The following is a 15,049-nucleotide window of genomic DNA, read 5'->3' on the forward strand; positions in this document are numbered from 1 at the left end:
AGCCGCCCCACTTGGAGGCTCAGAGACACAGATAATGACTGAAAATGGAGGTTGAGGACAAAAACTAACAACACGGCAGGAAAAGAAGCCTCACCTTGCTTTCATTTTGCATAATTAGCAAATCAATGTTGTGCAGATTAGCTTTCGATTTCAAGGTGAATGCAGGAAAAGCAACACAAACAAGAAGGAAATGAAGGAGGAGAAACATCCTTAACACACAAACAATCTCTGACTTGGTCTTTACAGGGGTATGAATGACATAGGTGCTAATATTTTTTTAAATTAATGAGCATGTGTTGCTTTAGACGACACAATCATCAATAACGACATATTTAAGAACTGGATAGTAAACAAATTCTTTTCAATGTGTGCTGTACATATTTTTACAAGTTCTTCAGTTGTCAGACGGTGATAAAGAGATGTCCGAACAGAGAGGATGCATTCAGGAACACTGAACAGAAGATTCAATGTGAAGTTGACATCAGAAGCTGTAGGTGTCTTCAGATAACTCTCCCAGCAGCTCATCCAGGTCATCGTCTGCAAAACACACGAAGGAAAGCATAAGGGTCTGATGAATTTTCTTTGTTGTGTTTACTTTTTATATCATGTAAAGCACTTTGTGTTGCATTTTATTGTAGAAAAAGTGCTTATAAATAAAGTTTGATTTGATTGATTTGATAAGACGGCATCCAAATGATGTGAACTCTTCTAAACAAGCTGTTAGACAACACAGGAAGCTGTAGACTAGGGGTGGGAAAATCGAATCAAAAAAATCAGAAATCTGGATTTTTTTCTTCACAATTTTAACAAAAAAAATCTTTTTTTTTTTTTTTTTTTCAAATAAATAAAATTAATCCACTATAAAATTTTCATTGGTTTTATTGATCTTTTTATTTGTCTTCTTGGGCATTATAGCAGCAGAATGATGATCTGGCTACTGTGTTGTTTTTTCCTGACTGAAATCAAGAAAAATTACTAGCAAAAAGAAGTTTTATAAAAAAAATTAAAAAAATAAAAAAGTTTTTAATTACAAAAATCATCAATATTGAAGAATTTTGAGAATCGCAATTTAAATCGAATCGGCACCCAAAAAATCGGAATCAAATCGGGACAAAAGCATACCGTCACAGCCCTACTGTAGACACACTTCTTAAGCCTTGAGGAATATAAATGAGGGAGTTTTTTCCTTCCCACTGTCGCCAGTGTGCTTGCTCAGGATGGGAGATTCAGTTGGACCCTCCAACTCAATCTGTTGGTTTCCTTATATATTGGCTTTCATTATGTTTTTTTCTGTCTGTAAAGCGTCTTGAGATGGCATTGCCATGATTTGACGCTGTATAAATAAAGTTGAATTGAATTAAATGAGGACTTATTTCTTAGAATGCATCATTTCATAAAACTAGTAAACTATAGATGGATGAAAAGCTGCAGTACATCAGTGACAGGAGAGGGACAGAGAGTTCATGGCCCTGGGTCAGACAACCAGACCTGGTCCTGCTGCAGTGAGGAGTTAAACCTCAAACACTCTGCCAGGTGAGCGACAAATCAGAGTACTGAGAGAGTTTGACTTGAGGGTTGTGCCACATCAAAGCAGACGTTGTTACCCTTATGAAAACAGATTTTTATACTAAATGGACAGCATAGAACGCTTTTATTCACTTTGACCAATTATTTATAGACATTGGTGTAGAAAAGCTGCAGTGCAAACTGGAGGTGTGACTATCAGTGCTAATTTAGTTCAAATCCCAAAGTTATTTCCCGCATTAGGGCAGGAGGAGCTGGAGCTCAAACCAGCAGCCAGTGAGCTGTCGGATGGGAATGCTAACTGCTGATTGTTTCGTGTCACTCTGTACGGATCTTCTCCAAACCCAACATCTTGTTCTCTCAAGTAGGGCTGGGCAATATAAACAAAGTCTCATATCCTGATATAGCTCATTTTATATCCCCATAACGATATACCTAACGATATAAAATTGTTTGTGTAATTTTGTGTCAGTCATCAGTTATGTGTCAGATGTGCTCGGCAACGGCAGCAGTGATCTTCTTCCATCTGGGGGAACTGTGGCCGTATGACGTTTTACGGGTAAAAACCTGTTGCCGCTTTTGCGACTGGAGTTTAATATGAACGCTTTCGTCTCTCCTTGACGCTGCTTTTGCTCGTTGACTCTATTCTTTATTCTGTATTCTTTGTCCTGATTCTTGCGCAGGTGATGAAATGAGTTAGTTGTGTTGGAGTCTGTTGTTGGGACAGTGAGCTAGTCTGTTGTTGGTTCCACGTCGGTCTTTTTATGTCCAGACCGCATCCATGCAACACAAATTTCCCCTCTTTTATGAACAAGCTCATCAGTTTTGGTTGGCTGGTCATCTTTTAGTGAATTATCCTGCTTTGTTACCGTTTTCCTCCATGTTTGTTTATATTGTGCATTGTGCATGCCATAAAGCGCATCTTGATGTAAAATACTGCAGTAAAGCACCTTATCGTGGTGTAAACGATAGAGCCTCATATGAAACGCCAGACACTTTCTATTCTCCAAACAACATATATCATCATATTGCCCAGCTATACTCTGAAGATGAAGCAGCAAAGCTTCTTTCGTGCTCAGGCGGTTGAGTGCTCCTCCTTTAGCTGGAAACTTCCTGCTCTGGTGTTGAACAACCCCGGTACCTCCGTTACATCTCAACGTGCTCTTCGTGTTTCATGCTACAGCCACATGTTGCCCTACTTTGCCCTCCTGGTCACATTTGTCATACATTTGGTTTGGAAATGAAGACATCTGAGGTGATAAAGGTGAAACACAATGACATGCAGGTTCCTGCAGGCGCTTGCTGCAGTGCATCAAGCACATAACAATGAAAGTGCACACTGTGCATACCTAAACACGCCTCGACATTTAGAAATCTGCGAGGCGTTGCGCGCTGGAAAAGTGCCTCCTGCTGCTACCCTCAGGCACTCATACAACCTTCATTTTAATTTCTTTACCTTCCTTTAATGCAGCCTTTGTTTGCAACAGAGCAGGGAGTTTTTAACAACATTTATTGAACGGATATCTTTTTAACTGCCTCTCAGCAGGAGCATTAAACTCTTTGTCCACTGAATGAAGAGGAAGTACAGTTTGACAAGCTGCTGTTCTGCTAGGTCCCCAGGATTTCTGTTTTACAGCCAAATACTTCCAAACATGAGCAGTAAAAGCTGAAGTTTACTGCAGTCTGATAGTCACATGTGACTATTTTCATCTCGTGCACGTTTTGTTACATAATCAGACCTGACCTGCATCCCAGTCAGCGTCCGGGGGTGCTGAATTCCCCGCGCTCTGTTGGCGGCCTCTGCTGGAGCTGACGGATTCGGTACCCTCAGCGTGGGTTTGCACCCGAGGGTCCTCAGCTCTCTCCGCGTGCTTGTCTCCCTCTTTTTCCTCATCATCCTCTTCATCAAGCATCAGCTGCATCTGAGACACGGGCTCTTGCAGAACACTGGGAGCCACAGCGGCTGGCGTCATGACTGGCTCCTGGAAAGGGACAAAAATATCTTTAAAAAAAAGAGAAAAGACGGCAGAAGGTTTTGCGGATTTGCAGGATTTTTACTGTGTTGCTTTTTAATCTCAGCTGACGCTCACCAGCACCAGCTGAGTGGAGGATAAACAGACTCCATCAGGGGAATAGATCCTCAGCAGGTTGTTGGGCGTCACGTTAAGGTAGTGGTTACGATGGGAGGGAGAAAACACGCCAACCTGTTCTCACAAGCAAGATCGACACATGTAAGCGCTGCATATTTAGGATGAGCACAAAAACTAAAGGATTTCATGACTGCAGGCGGTGGTCTCACTTGTTTGAGCAGCAGCACAGCTCCAACCTTCAACTCCTCCGCTCTGTCCTCCAAGAGACGCCGGTGCACAGTTCCCTGGATCTCCCCTTCAGTCCAAAATATCAAAAATAACATGAGATCCAAGCATTATATTGTGTCAAAAGTCATAGATGCGCTTCTTCTAAACTGGCAGAGTGTGAAGTCAAGCTGACAGACATCAATTTGACGCTGTATTTAACCAGATACACACTCGGGTCAGAGGCATTCACATGCAAATAATCCTGCCTCCACAAACGAATATGATTTGAAGCACATTAAAGATCCTTATCAGATTCACTTCTATGATTGGGTGTTATGGAGTCAAACACAGTGGGTGTATGCTTCAGGCCAAAGACACAAGTGGATTTCTCCTTTAAAAAACAAAAAAATAAAAACATCTTTTGGGACTTTTTTTTTTTTTTTTTTTTTTTAAACTTTTTTTCTTAAAATTCTGCATAATTTACAGGGCATGCATGTTTTGTTTTTTTGCTGTAAGTCCTCATCTTTTTCTTTTTTAAGTGCAGCAAGCAGCTCTCACTGTAACAGCGTAAAACCTTCAGCATGAAACAAAAGCAAAACACAGACCCTTTCCTAACAACCTCAATCAGCAGAGCAGCAACGAACCGTCATGTTTCGGTGTAAAACACTGCTGCAGCAGTTTGCACCAACTTATTACATTTGTGAGTTGTATACAATCTTTGGAAACCTGCAAATGATCTTATAAGCTCTGGTTCACATCTAAAAGCTGAATTATCACAGTAAAGTTTAAAGGAAAGCAGGGAGGAAATGTGGAGCTTCTGCTGTGAACCAAGTTGCAAACCTTCCTGCAGGTGGGAGGCTCATTAAAGAGAAGAGTCACTTCTTTGTGTCAGAAGCACTTAATGCCCACCCACTACTGATGCCAGTCTACTACCATTGAATTGCTAATAAGCACTTTATTCCATTGCTGAAAACAACATCCACTCCTGCTGATAATCAGTACACCACATGTGGCGCTGCTTGGGAAGCCATGGCAACCGGCTCGGCTCAGAAGCGGATCAGAGGAGAGGATGAGGACGTCAGAGGGAGGAAAGAGCGTCCCTGCTGTAGGGACAGGACCCGCTTGAGCTGGACTGCATGTATCTGTGTGTTTAGCCGAGTGTGTTCCAGCATCTGAGCTCGGCTGCCGTTACCATGGGGAGCGAGACGCGATCTCGGGGAGCAAATGTCAAATGTAAAGCGAGCAGCTCGCGGCTCCCCGTCAGGTCAGGTTTTCTCCTCTTTCCTACCATTTAATCATGCTTGGAGTTACGACACCAACTTTGAGGTATTATTACTGAATTTATGATGTAACATTGCAATTTACTGCATATTTAAACAATGAACCCGTGCTCTATAATAGCAGGTATGTGTGTGTATTTACTACCTGTTGGGTCTTTAAACACAACCTTGGCATCGGCGTGTGTGTGGACGATGCTCTTCAGAAGCACGGCCATGTTGGGGACTTTGTTTCTGACCAGCTGCTTCAGAGCAGCCTGATTGGAGGAGAGAAAAACCACATTACCCTTTTGTTTACTTGTGTTTACCCATATTTGTTTTGTTTACCTGGGTTCTAATTGTAAATTCAGTAACAACAGAAAACCAGAAGTTGAGCATGATAAAATGTTTTAGTGTGCTCTGTAGCCTGCAGTGTCCTGACTTCCAAAAAACATCATTTTCAAGTGATTGAGTGTGTTTGTGCATCACAGTGCAGGAAAAACAAAACAGGTAAACAAGCAAACAACAAATTAACTTAGAAGAAAAAAAAAAAACACAAGAAACGTGTTTGGACGATTTGGTTACGTACAGAATGTCAGCTGCTGTTATGTTACATGTTGTTGGACAGCCTGATAAGTCACCTTTACAGCAAGGTATGACTTGTTAAAATCAGCCTTCTGTGCAATGTGCAACACAGCAAAACGTGTGAGTCGTTCCCTCCAAAAAGGCCACAAAAATATCTCCAATATTCCCACTCTTGTTTAGTTTCCTGGTGGATGGATGGCTGCACTCGCCCACAGCGAGAAGAGCAAAAACACCACATACTGGTCATTTTTACACTTCATTCATTTCACGCTGTCCGACACAAGACTGAGCCATTTCTGATAATCAATAATTATACTGACCTACATGACTTTTTGGTCTAATTTCTCTGTTTCTTTTGGTCATTTTTTTCATTAAACTGTAAATACTTAAATTCCCATTTAAGATGAAGTGAGATGTAGATACTGCAGTGTAAAGATGCAGCATGCAGAGCTCCAGCTGCAGGAGGAGCAATGAGTCCAGGTTAGCCTCTGCCACGTGTCACAGGTACTTTTCAGGCCTGAAAACTTCAACATGTTCATGTCAGACATCCTGACATGTTCACTGTGGAAAAGCAGCATGGAATAAAATTAGGACGTGCTATTTTTTCCAACAATTTCCCTTCAGCACTGAGCATTTTACTTGTGGCATTCATTACCATGCCAACCATGAAATCCAGCATGTTACACGGTTGTTGGATCTCCTACCTATCTTTGTGTAAGCCTGTCTGTTCAGACAGTTTTCCACTTGCAGCTGCAATTTAGTTTATTTAAGATTAACTGGGAGATGCTTAGTCGCTCTGATAAATTGTCTTCTGCTTCTGTAAAGGATAACTCAACTCTTAGCATACTGAGGCATCATCTATGTGCCAGTATATCTGCCAACTCCAGATCTGATCATTTGAGCCTTAAATATTCCTCCTCTCAGCACAAACGCGGCGCTGTGAGGATGTACTGATGAAAACAAACAGAAGTGAGCAGGGTCATCCTTTCTTTCCACTGCATTTCATGTTACGTGTTCACGCTGCGTGATAATTTGATTATTCATGCAAACATGGATTTTGGGAAGCTGATATTTGTGTGAGCTTAACCTGAACGAGCTCAGCCAGCATCCCTGCCTGAGTGCATGTCATGGAGTCGGTGAAAAGGGGGAAAACAGCAGAGACCAACATGTGCAAGCACTTAAAGCAATTTCAAAGGGCGCCTCCAAACGCAGAGAGCAGCACAACAGCTGAGTCTCCATTAGCGTGATTGATGACTGATCATCCTGTTTATCATCACAAAACACCTCCAGTGCAGCGCCGTCATTTGTCCTGATTATGCCAATGGACCTCCAGCAGCTACACAGGCTGTGATGATGGAGGATGAATCATTTTAAAAACTACTTGACCTAAATATCAGTGCATATCCAGTGGTGCTTACTGCTGCTACAGTTTGAGGAGAACTTTCACTGGAGGTTGTGTTTGCAACTGAACGTGTCCCGTTGTGATTACCTTGCGAAGCACCATGACCACGCTGTACGTGTGCAGGAAGCAGGATGTATTCCTCTCATCCAGGCCCATCTCTGTCTTCATCGCTGCCCAGGCACCACTGCTGAACTCATCATCCTCAGTCTGTGAGCTGGACCCCTTTAAGACAGTGTCAAACTGTTTACATGTTCAGAGGATTTTCCCTTTATTGTCGTCTTCAAATGAGCTATCTTTGACATTTTTTATCCTACTAGCTGTATGTGCTGTGTGTTGTATGAAGTCTACTTGATTTTCGATTCTATTTTTCCTTCAGATGGCTCCACGGGCGCCCTCTTGTGGTTGCTGATGGTATTAACTGTATCTATTCATTGTTTCTGGGTTTCACGCGTTAAAGTGCTGTGTCTGAACATGTAATCCAAAGTTTGACTGATCCAAAGTGGCCAAATTATTAAATTCATGCCAAATATGTTTTAACAAACTTTACAGCAGGTAGCAGCTAAGCATAAATATTCAACAACTAGGGAAGCTATCTCGCAGAGTTCTGGGTTTAATCCCTCTGCAGGGTGCTTAGTGAGTTGGCTTTCTCAACCTGAAGAATTAGCATATATATATATATGTGTATTATATATTATACAGCGCTGATCTAACTCATTTATACACATCATGATGAAAACTCACTAATTAGGATTAACTGAATAATTTATTTGTCTATCATTATGACTATTTGAGCCTGAACATTGCATCCAAAAGCACAAAGTGATTTCTGGTAATAAACTTGTGTACAAGTTGTTTCTGATGCCAGCAATGTCCAGTTGTTATTGGCCACACAGTCCTGGCAAAAACGCAAATTTAAAACCACATTTCATCATCTCTGCTACTTTCAAACATGCTTCAGGGATGCTTAAAGTAAAAAATGTTATCATAAAATGTTTAAGAGGTCAAAAGATGGCATCTCTGTCGTTAATTCAGGCAGGAATGAGCCAGCATGCGGAGTACTCAGCCTCCTCTGCTCCAACTCCTCGGTTTTGCACCACAGCTCCTTAAATAGATTGTTTAGTATGTGAACTAATATCACATCTGCTGCTCTTCACTGGACACCTTGAAACCAAAGCACTGGACAAAATCTCTAACTTCAACCAACATGATAAAATGAAACGTGCTCCAACCTGACAGGAAGTGAATTAGTAGTTAAGTGACTTAAACTTCTTAAAGAACAGAACTGATTTCTGACAAAAGCATTGCAACAGTTTTATCTTCAGTGCCTTGTGCTCATGTTCAGTAAAAGCCAGAAGTGTAATTGGCAACAGAAGAAGAGAAAAACACTTTTCCCAGGTTGACCTGAAGATAATGGAGAGTAGCTGACCAGCAGCAGCACAGCAGGATCCAAAGTACGTTTTACTAAAAGATTGTTAGTTAGATCAGATCTGTGCTTTGTTAACTACAACAATGTGCTTAATGACAGTGGTTATCAACCCAGTTTTTCTTCATTAGGATCTGAATAATTACATAAAACTCAATCTGACTGGTGGTTTCCACAACAAAACACACTCAACAGAGGAAAAGGTTGTCATAATGCAAAGCTGTCAAGTTGATCAAAATTAAGATGGGAGGGGAAAAACAACAATATTGGTGCAAATAAAGAGCCATGATGGTAGAGCAGTAGAAGTTAAATTGAAAATTGGTCTTTTTACACAAAATGCATTTTGAACAACATGAAACAATGCAGGTCCAGGAGTCTATTAACATGATGTTAGAAAAAAGAAGGGAAAAATGAGTTAATTGTGTTAATCTGAATAAAAGCAAATCTTATTAAATGTGAACCCTTTAGTCTGACTCAAACAGCACTGAATCAAATTTTCCAAAGTCAGACTAAAAGCCAGAAAATGAGGACTCTGGATGATGTGAAACAAAGGAGACAAAATTTGATACTTCTGTTTTCTGCCAAAGTGAAACTGGATGTTAAAGCTGGGGTTGGTAATGTTGGGGAGCTAGCAAGATGTGAAAGTGGCGCCCCGTCTTGGCTCCTCTCCCTCTGGTTTTGCTCTTTGCGTGATCCAAGGATTTGTATTTGCAGCTTTTTCCACCAACGATTTTCTCTTTCTCAGCTGTTTAACGGGAGGAAGCAACTAAACCGAGCCGGGTCGGGAAAATCCTTCCTGCATTTTCTCAGCCATGTTTGCCTTCCGAGTTTCTTCTTCACTACTTTGTATTTTCATCCTAACACGCTGTTTATATGCAGGGAGTGGCTGTCAGGTATGCACTGTGGGAGGGGGAGGAGGGGCAGCAAAAATACAAACATGCAGATTTTCTCCATCATTAAGGGACGTCACACCGCTCATACAGTATGTACTTCTGTAGTGAAACGTTTCCATGGCTGCTGGACAATATTCCTGACAGAAATATTTCTGTATTGTTCTTAGAAATGTCACCCAGAGAAAAAAAAAAGTCTTGACTGAATCCAAAGCTAAACAACATGCGCAATGTCAAGTCTTTCAAAGATACTTACAGGATCAATTAGGCTCAAAATTACCCACAGATTTACCCTGTCTTGGTATAAATCAGCTGGGTTTTGTTCGATGCGTTTGTGCTTCTCGTGAACGTTCCTGTCTGTGTTTAAATTACCTGGCTTGGAAGTCTAGCCACAACGCCGTGAGCAGGAGTCTGAGGAGCTGAAACCACTATCTCGTCCAGGTTCTGACCCTGAGGCTGAGAAACAAGACAGAAATTAAAATGGGGAATCACAGAAGACAAACGTGTGACAGACAGATATCTTCCACGTTCAGTTCATTAGAGTTCAGACAGGAAAGCAGCAGCAGCATGAATTCTAAGCAGAGTGAGAACCCATCTGAGACTACAAGTGATCTGACTGCTTTTACATAAATTTAACAACATGAGTCTAACCTGCTGCGGCAAAAGTCCAGCAGGACCAGGGAAGCGTCGTGTTCTGGGCTGATGAGCCTCGGAGCGAGGCCTTTTTCTGGGAATCTTACTGGAGGCAGATACCAGCTGCACAAGGCGGTTGGTGAGGACCGGTGTGTGCAGGGGATGAGACTTTACTGAAGGTGCAGGGGAGACAGTCTCGAAAAGGCTGTGAGCCTGAGGGGATGCTCGTGGAGTTGTCCATGATTGTTGTGGCTGCTGAGGAAGGTTAAGTGTTCTAGAAAAGGTGCTGGGAGGTGGAGAGGGTGCAGTAATGCCACGGAAAACAGCAGGACTCTGTGGAGATGGTGAAAGCAAAGCAGTACGGGGAGGTGCACTGTAATTAGAGGAGCTAGGAGTCTTGTGTGCATTGTTAAGCTCTCTAAGAGTCCGATTAGGCAGAGTCTGACTCCCTCCACAGGATGAAGGTCGCAGTGTTTTGGCCGAAGATGACGGCTCAACTGTTGCTGCAGATGGTATGGAAGCAGATGGCTTACAAACTTGTCCCATTTGGCTGTCAATCTCATCCAAGTCTGCCAGGTCAACATCCCAATCATCAAAATCATCCTGAGCCACACAGGGCTGCAACACCCCCTTGGAGCGGGCAGAACTCTGCTGTTGTGCCAGATTTGGCTGAGAGCTGTCGAGCGTGGTTGGAGGGTGGGGTGGAGACTGAGAGGAGGAGGAGAGCTGTGGGAAACCCAAAGCAACAGTTTGTGCAGTTGCACTGTATGTGCTGCTTCTTGAAGTGGTGCCATTACACAGACCAGCCAATCTTTCTCCAGACTGCTGATGGCAAGTTTTCTCCGGTTCAGTGTGAGGAACAGAGGGAGCCCGCAGAGCACAGGATGGTGCAGCAGCTGCTGCTGCTGCTAGACCGGCTGGTCCAGAGGCGGAACAACCCGTCCAGTCTGTTCCGAGTATATCCTGGGAAATACACAGAAAAAGTGCACTGAAGACACAGGAATCTAACCAATATGCTGGAATGAGAAAAAGGAAAAACCCAATCCGCATAGATAGTAAAGATACAGGTGTGTTAAACCCTGCTGGGAGTCAGTCACCTCATCGTCAAAGTCCTCTCCAATGCTGAACAGGCTATTCAGTTTGCAGGTCTGGAATACAGTTAAAGTCAGAAATTAAATTAAGTAACCATCCAGATGCCGTTTATTCTGTAAACATTGCAGAATAAACTTTAAAATGTGTGTAATGTTAAGTTAGCACTTGTTAGCTTAGTTAGCTGAAACTACCATCGCTTTGGAGAATTGACTCACCATCGCAGTCAGGGGATATCGCGATGAAAACTGTGTTTGATTAGTTTAGACAAGTATGCCAAACTACCACTGAATGCCATTCAATAACTAGATTTATTAAAAGGTGTTGTCTTTTCAAAAAAGTACCCAGAAACAGACAAAGATAGCTGTCCAAGAACCAACTTTTTCGCTGACCCGCTGCTGGCTGGTACCGCCGCGCCGCCACGTTCAAACAGCACGTTATGACGCAATGACGCAAATCATTTTCATCCAAAGAGAGTTAAGATATTGCAAGATGGTTACTCTGCGTTATGTTTTAAGATACTTTCCGTTCGTTGTTTTTTGTTTTTGTTTGTATTAAAACACAAATGAACAATATATATGTGTAAAATTTCCATTAATTTACCCCAACGTTAAAATTTGAAATGAATGTGAAATTACAAAGAGCCCGTTTTAAAGCCATTTGGCAAACTGTAGTAGAAAAACACCGAACAATAGACGATCTATCATTCCATAACAACCTTATCCGTGTCCGTCGGCCACGGTTAGATTATATGCTGAGATTCAAGTTACTTTATTGGATAGTATGTATAGTTATTTAAAGCTTGAGTAATAGAGTTGTGTTCTTTTTGCCGTCAAATGTAATCAGTATCTTTAGATGCCGTTGCTCTTTGTTTGGTTTAGGATAAATAGTAAGTCTGTGCTGCCATCTAGTGGCCGCAGTAAAAACAACTGGTATCAGTTTGCATTCTGATCTATTAATATCTTGAGCTGAACTTGTATTTGTGCAGTAATCTTGTGACTGTGCTCACAAAGGAGAGCATTTAATTTTTGAGTCTCTTTGGTTATTAAATAGCCATTTTGGCTGAAACCAGTGATGAAAGTATTTACTTGACCTTTGCTTTGATTTGTTTTGGCTCTCGCCTTTCCCATTAAAAGGTGAGTAAAAGCTGTGTGCTGACATTTCTGCTTCTGTGTTTCAAAGACAGAACATTTTTAGGGAGGTTAAGGTCAGTGAAGTTAATTAGCCGTGACTGCCAAGATGAAATTGTATCAAGTCATCATTTTGAACCTTTATTTATTGAATAAAATGACAAGAAGTTCATTTTTGTGGAACTGACTTTAAGGTGTCATGTCAAAGGACATGTTTCCATTCACTTCCACCTCACTCCGCTCTCTGAGACTGGAGCAGGAATTTCAAGAGTGGGAGGATACTCGGCGAGCTTTGGCTCAGAGAAGAGCCATGACCAGGGCCCCGCTTCCTCGGGCCCCCAGGCCTCCTCCCAGACAGCAGCGTCTCCAGGAGGTCCGAGCGCCTCCTCCTCAGCTCCACTGCAGAGACACAGCCATCCACAATACCTTCATGTGTGGGGACATGAAGGGAGTGTATGCAGTGCTGAAGGACCCTGCAATGGTCAATGCTCTGATGGAGACGGTGCATGAGGAGATGGTGTGGGCTCCAGAGATGGGTACGATTTCAAAGACTTCTGTCAACTTATTTCTCAAAAATGCTTTTAATACTCGACCGCCGCTCTGCTCCTTCTTCAGGGATGTGGACAATGAGCTCAAAGGTGAAACAAACCTCAGCTTTACGCCTGGCTGCCAGCAGTGGACACACAGCATGCGTGGAGGAGCTGCTGTTTCGTGGTGCTGAGGTGAACGCCGACCCTGGGGGCAACACCTCCCTCCATGACGCCTGCATAGGCGGCCATTCCATCTGTGTCCAGCTGCTGCTGTCTCATGGCGCAGATCCTGGACTGTTGGCAGCAGATGGCAGTGCTTCTCTTCACCTCTGTACCTCGGCCCAGTCATTCCAGTGAGTGTAAAAAAAGACTTGTAAAAAGATTTGTTCCTCGATTTGACATTTGTGTCATGATTTCTATATTCTACCAAACCAGTTTTCCAAACAAAAACTGCATAACCAAGACTCTTAAATATCCCTGATAGTCAATAAAATAAAGGAAGAAACCAATGTTTTGATGCTGTTGCATGACATGCACTTTCCTGTTTTAAGCTGTGCTGAGCTGCTTTTGGAAGGAGGCGCAGACATCAATGTGAGGACCAGAGAGTCGAGGCTCACACCTCTGCATGTGGCTGCTCGGAGAGGCCTGGAAGAGCATGTGGAGCTCTTCCTCAGCCATGGAGCGGATGTTTTGGCCACAAATCGAGAGGGAGAGACGCCGCTGAATGCTGCATGCGCCGGAGCAGAGAGGCCATCTGAGGCTGGACGGTACTTAAGAGTTATCCAGAAGCTGCTGAAAGCTGGAGCTGACCCTAAAACTGCTGGCCGGAAGCAACACACCCCTCTGCACAACGCCTGTGCAAACTGCTGCACCAGGATTGTAAACATCCTATTGCAGCATGGAGCAAAGCCTGATGTTGTCAACTGTGCAGGATACACACCATTGGATTGTTTGTTACAAGTAGGAGATGGAGACCAGGTGAAAAAGTTCAGTTTCTATATAGAGAAATGTACATATTTGTAAAAACGTTGCTGTGCTTGGTCTTTAAGGTGGTGGAGGATTATCCGAACCAACAACCCGAAGACATAGCACAAGCACTTCTAAACCATGGAGCGAAACCAGTTTCACCAAAGGTTCAAGCAAACAGCCCTGCTAAGAGATAAAAAAAAATTGCACAATATAATCTAAAAATGTCATTTCAGTGAAGTATTTCTGCCTTAGATCCGACGTAGTTTGATGTATCTGATGTTATTGCTGTTACACTGTTTTGTCTACAGATGCTGAAGCAGTGCGTCTTCTCTCCAGCCACTCTGGAGGTGATGCTGAACACGTATCCATCCATCCCTCCGTGTGACTGGATGGACTCTCTGTCTGCTGACATGCCTGAGGTGAGCTCTGTTCAGAGTTAAATCCTCTCTCCTTGTTTACCCTCCAACAGTGGTGTATTTGCTTCTGCCACCCTGCTTCAGGAACACCTGGAGTTCTTCCTACTGGTGCGTCAGAGGAGCGGTCAGCCTCGTTCTCTGCAGCATCTCTGTCGGTGGGCTTTACGGCAGCATTTTGGAGGCCAGTGTCACTCTGCAGTCAGTAAACTGGACATTCCCGGCTCGCTCAAGGATTATCTGCTGCTGTGTAATGATGGAACGCTCCATTAAATTTGTTTTGTGCACACATTTCTGACAGCATGGTGCCTCTTTGGAAACATCATTTCCTTTACATTTAATTTATAATCTCTTGTTTCGGCCAACTTTTTATTATTTTATTCATTTGTTAGCTGTTGGATTATTGTTTAGATGTTCTTGCTACTATTTCCCAGCATTGTGTTAGCATAAAACTACAAATTCTCTCACAAAAATGTAATAAAAATAAGATAAAATGGATTTAGGCATGTAGATACGTACAACACACCTGCTGGAGTTCAAACGGAGGATCAGAATGAGGAAGGAATGGGGTTTAAGTGACTGAAAGTGGCACAGTTGCTGGTGCCAGTGCTCTACCAGTATGGCAGACCCATCAGAATAGCATACCTTTGCTTATTGCACATGCATACCACCAAATGTGACAAAACTATACACATGAAACGCATGAGAGTATACTAACATGACAGTTTTCTTTCATGTCGTTTGGGGGGTTAGAGACATAGTTTGAGTTAGGCTGACTGGTATGCTGTTTTGACAAAGAAGCCTAAAACAACAGATAAAGCTATAAATGTCAATGAGGAATGAAACTGACAGAACACCACTCTTAGTATTTCAGAAAGTCTTAGGACTTTCACACACAAGCATCTCTG

General features: G+C 42.7%; 2 protein-coding genes across 4 annotated transcripts; one reads left to right on the forward strand and one right to left on the reverse strand.

Moving 5' to 3' along the window:
• Nucleotides 1–437: 437 nt before the first annotated feature.
• Nucleotides 438–11,320, reverse strand: hrob (homologous recombination factor with OB-fold; the record flags this gene model as incomplete). The annotated part of the gene is made up of 10 exons (XM_079253118.1): nucleotides 438–537; nucleotides 3,269–3,506; nucleotides 3,615–3,728; nucleotides 3,824–3,909; nucleotides 5,247–5,355; nucleotides 7,152–7,286; nucleotides 9,750–9,833; nucleotides 10,029–10,973; nucleotides 11,108–11,158; nucleotides 11,294–11,320. 10 exons carry the CDS (start codon nucleotides 11,318–11,320, stop codon nucleotides 482–484), a joined length of 1,845 nt encoding a protein of 614 aa, XP_079109244.1. The 3' UTR covers nucleotides 438–481.
• Nucleotides 11,321–12,066: 746 nt separating this feature from the next.
• On the forward strand, nucleotides 12,067–14,430 carry asb16 (ankyrin repeat and SOCS box containing 16). Of its 3 annotated transcripts, none has more exons than XM_079252864.1 (7): nucleotides 12,067–12,235; nucleotides 12,424–12,765; nucleotides 12,845–13,112; nucleotides 13,311–13,737; nucleotides 13,809–13,892; nucleotides 14,037–14,147; nucleotides 14,229–14,430. In XM_079252864.1, the coding sequence occupies exons 2-7, from the start codon at nucleotides 12,429–12,431 to the stop codon at nucleotides 14,412–14,414; spliced, it is 1,413 nt and encodes a 470-aa protein (XP_079108990.1). In that variant the 5' UTR covers nucleotides 12,067–12,235; nucleotides 12,424–12,428; the 3' UTR covers nucleotides 14,415–14,430. The 3 variants fall into 3 exon arrangements, with proteins under 3 accessions (XP_079108990.1, XP_079108992.1, XP_079108991.1); XM_079252866.1 differs by having other exon boundaries at nucleotides 13,311–13,719; XM_079252865.1 differs by having other exon boundaries at nucleotides 12,438–12,765.
• The last annotated feature ends 619 nt before the right edge of the window (nucleotides 14,431–15,049 follow it).

The sequence above is a fragment of the Telmatherina bonti genome (assembly GCF_933228915.1).
Source record: "Telmatherina bonti genome assembly, chromosome: 14".
Taxonomy (NCBI): domain Eukaryota; kingdom Metazoa; phylum Chordata; class Actinopteri; order Atheriniformes; family Telmatherinidae; genus Telmatherina; species Telmatherina bonti.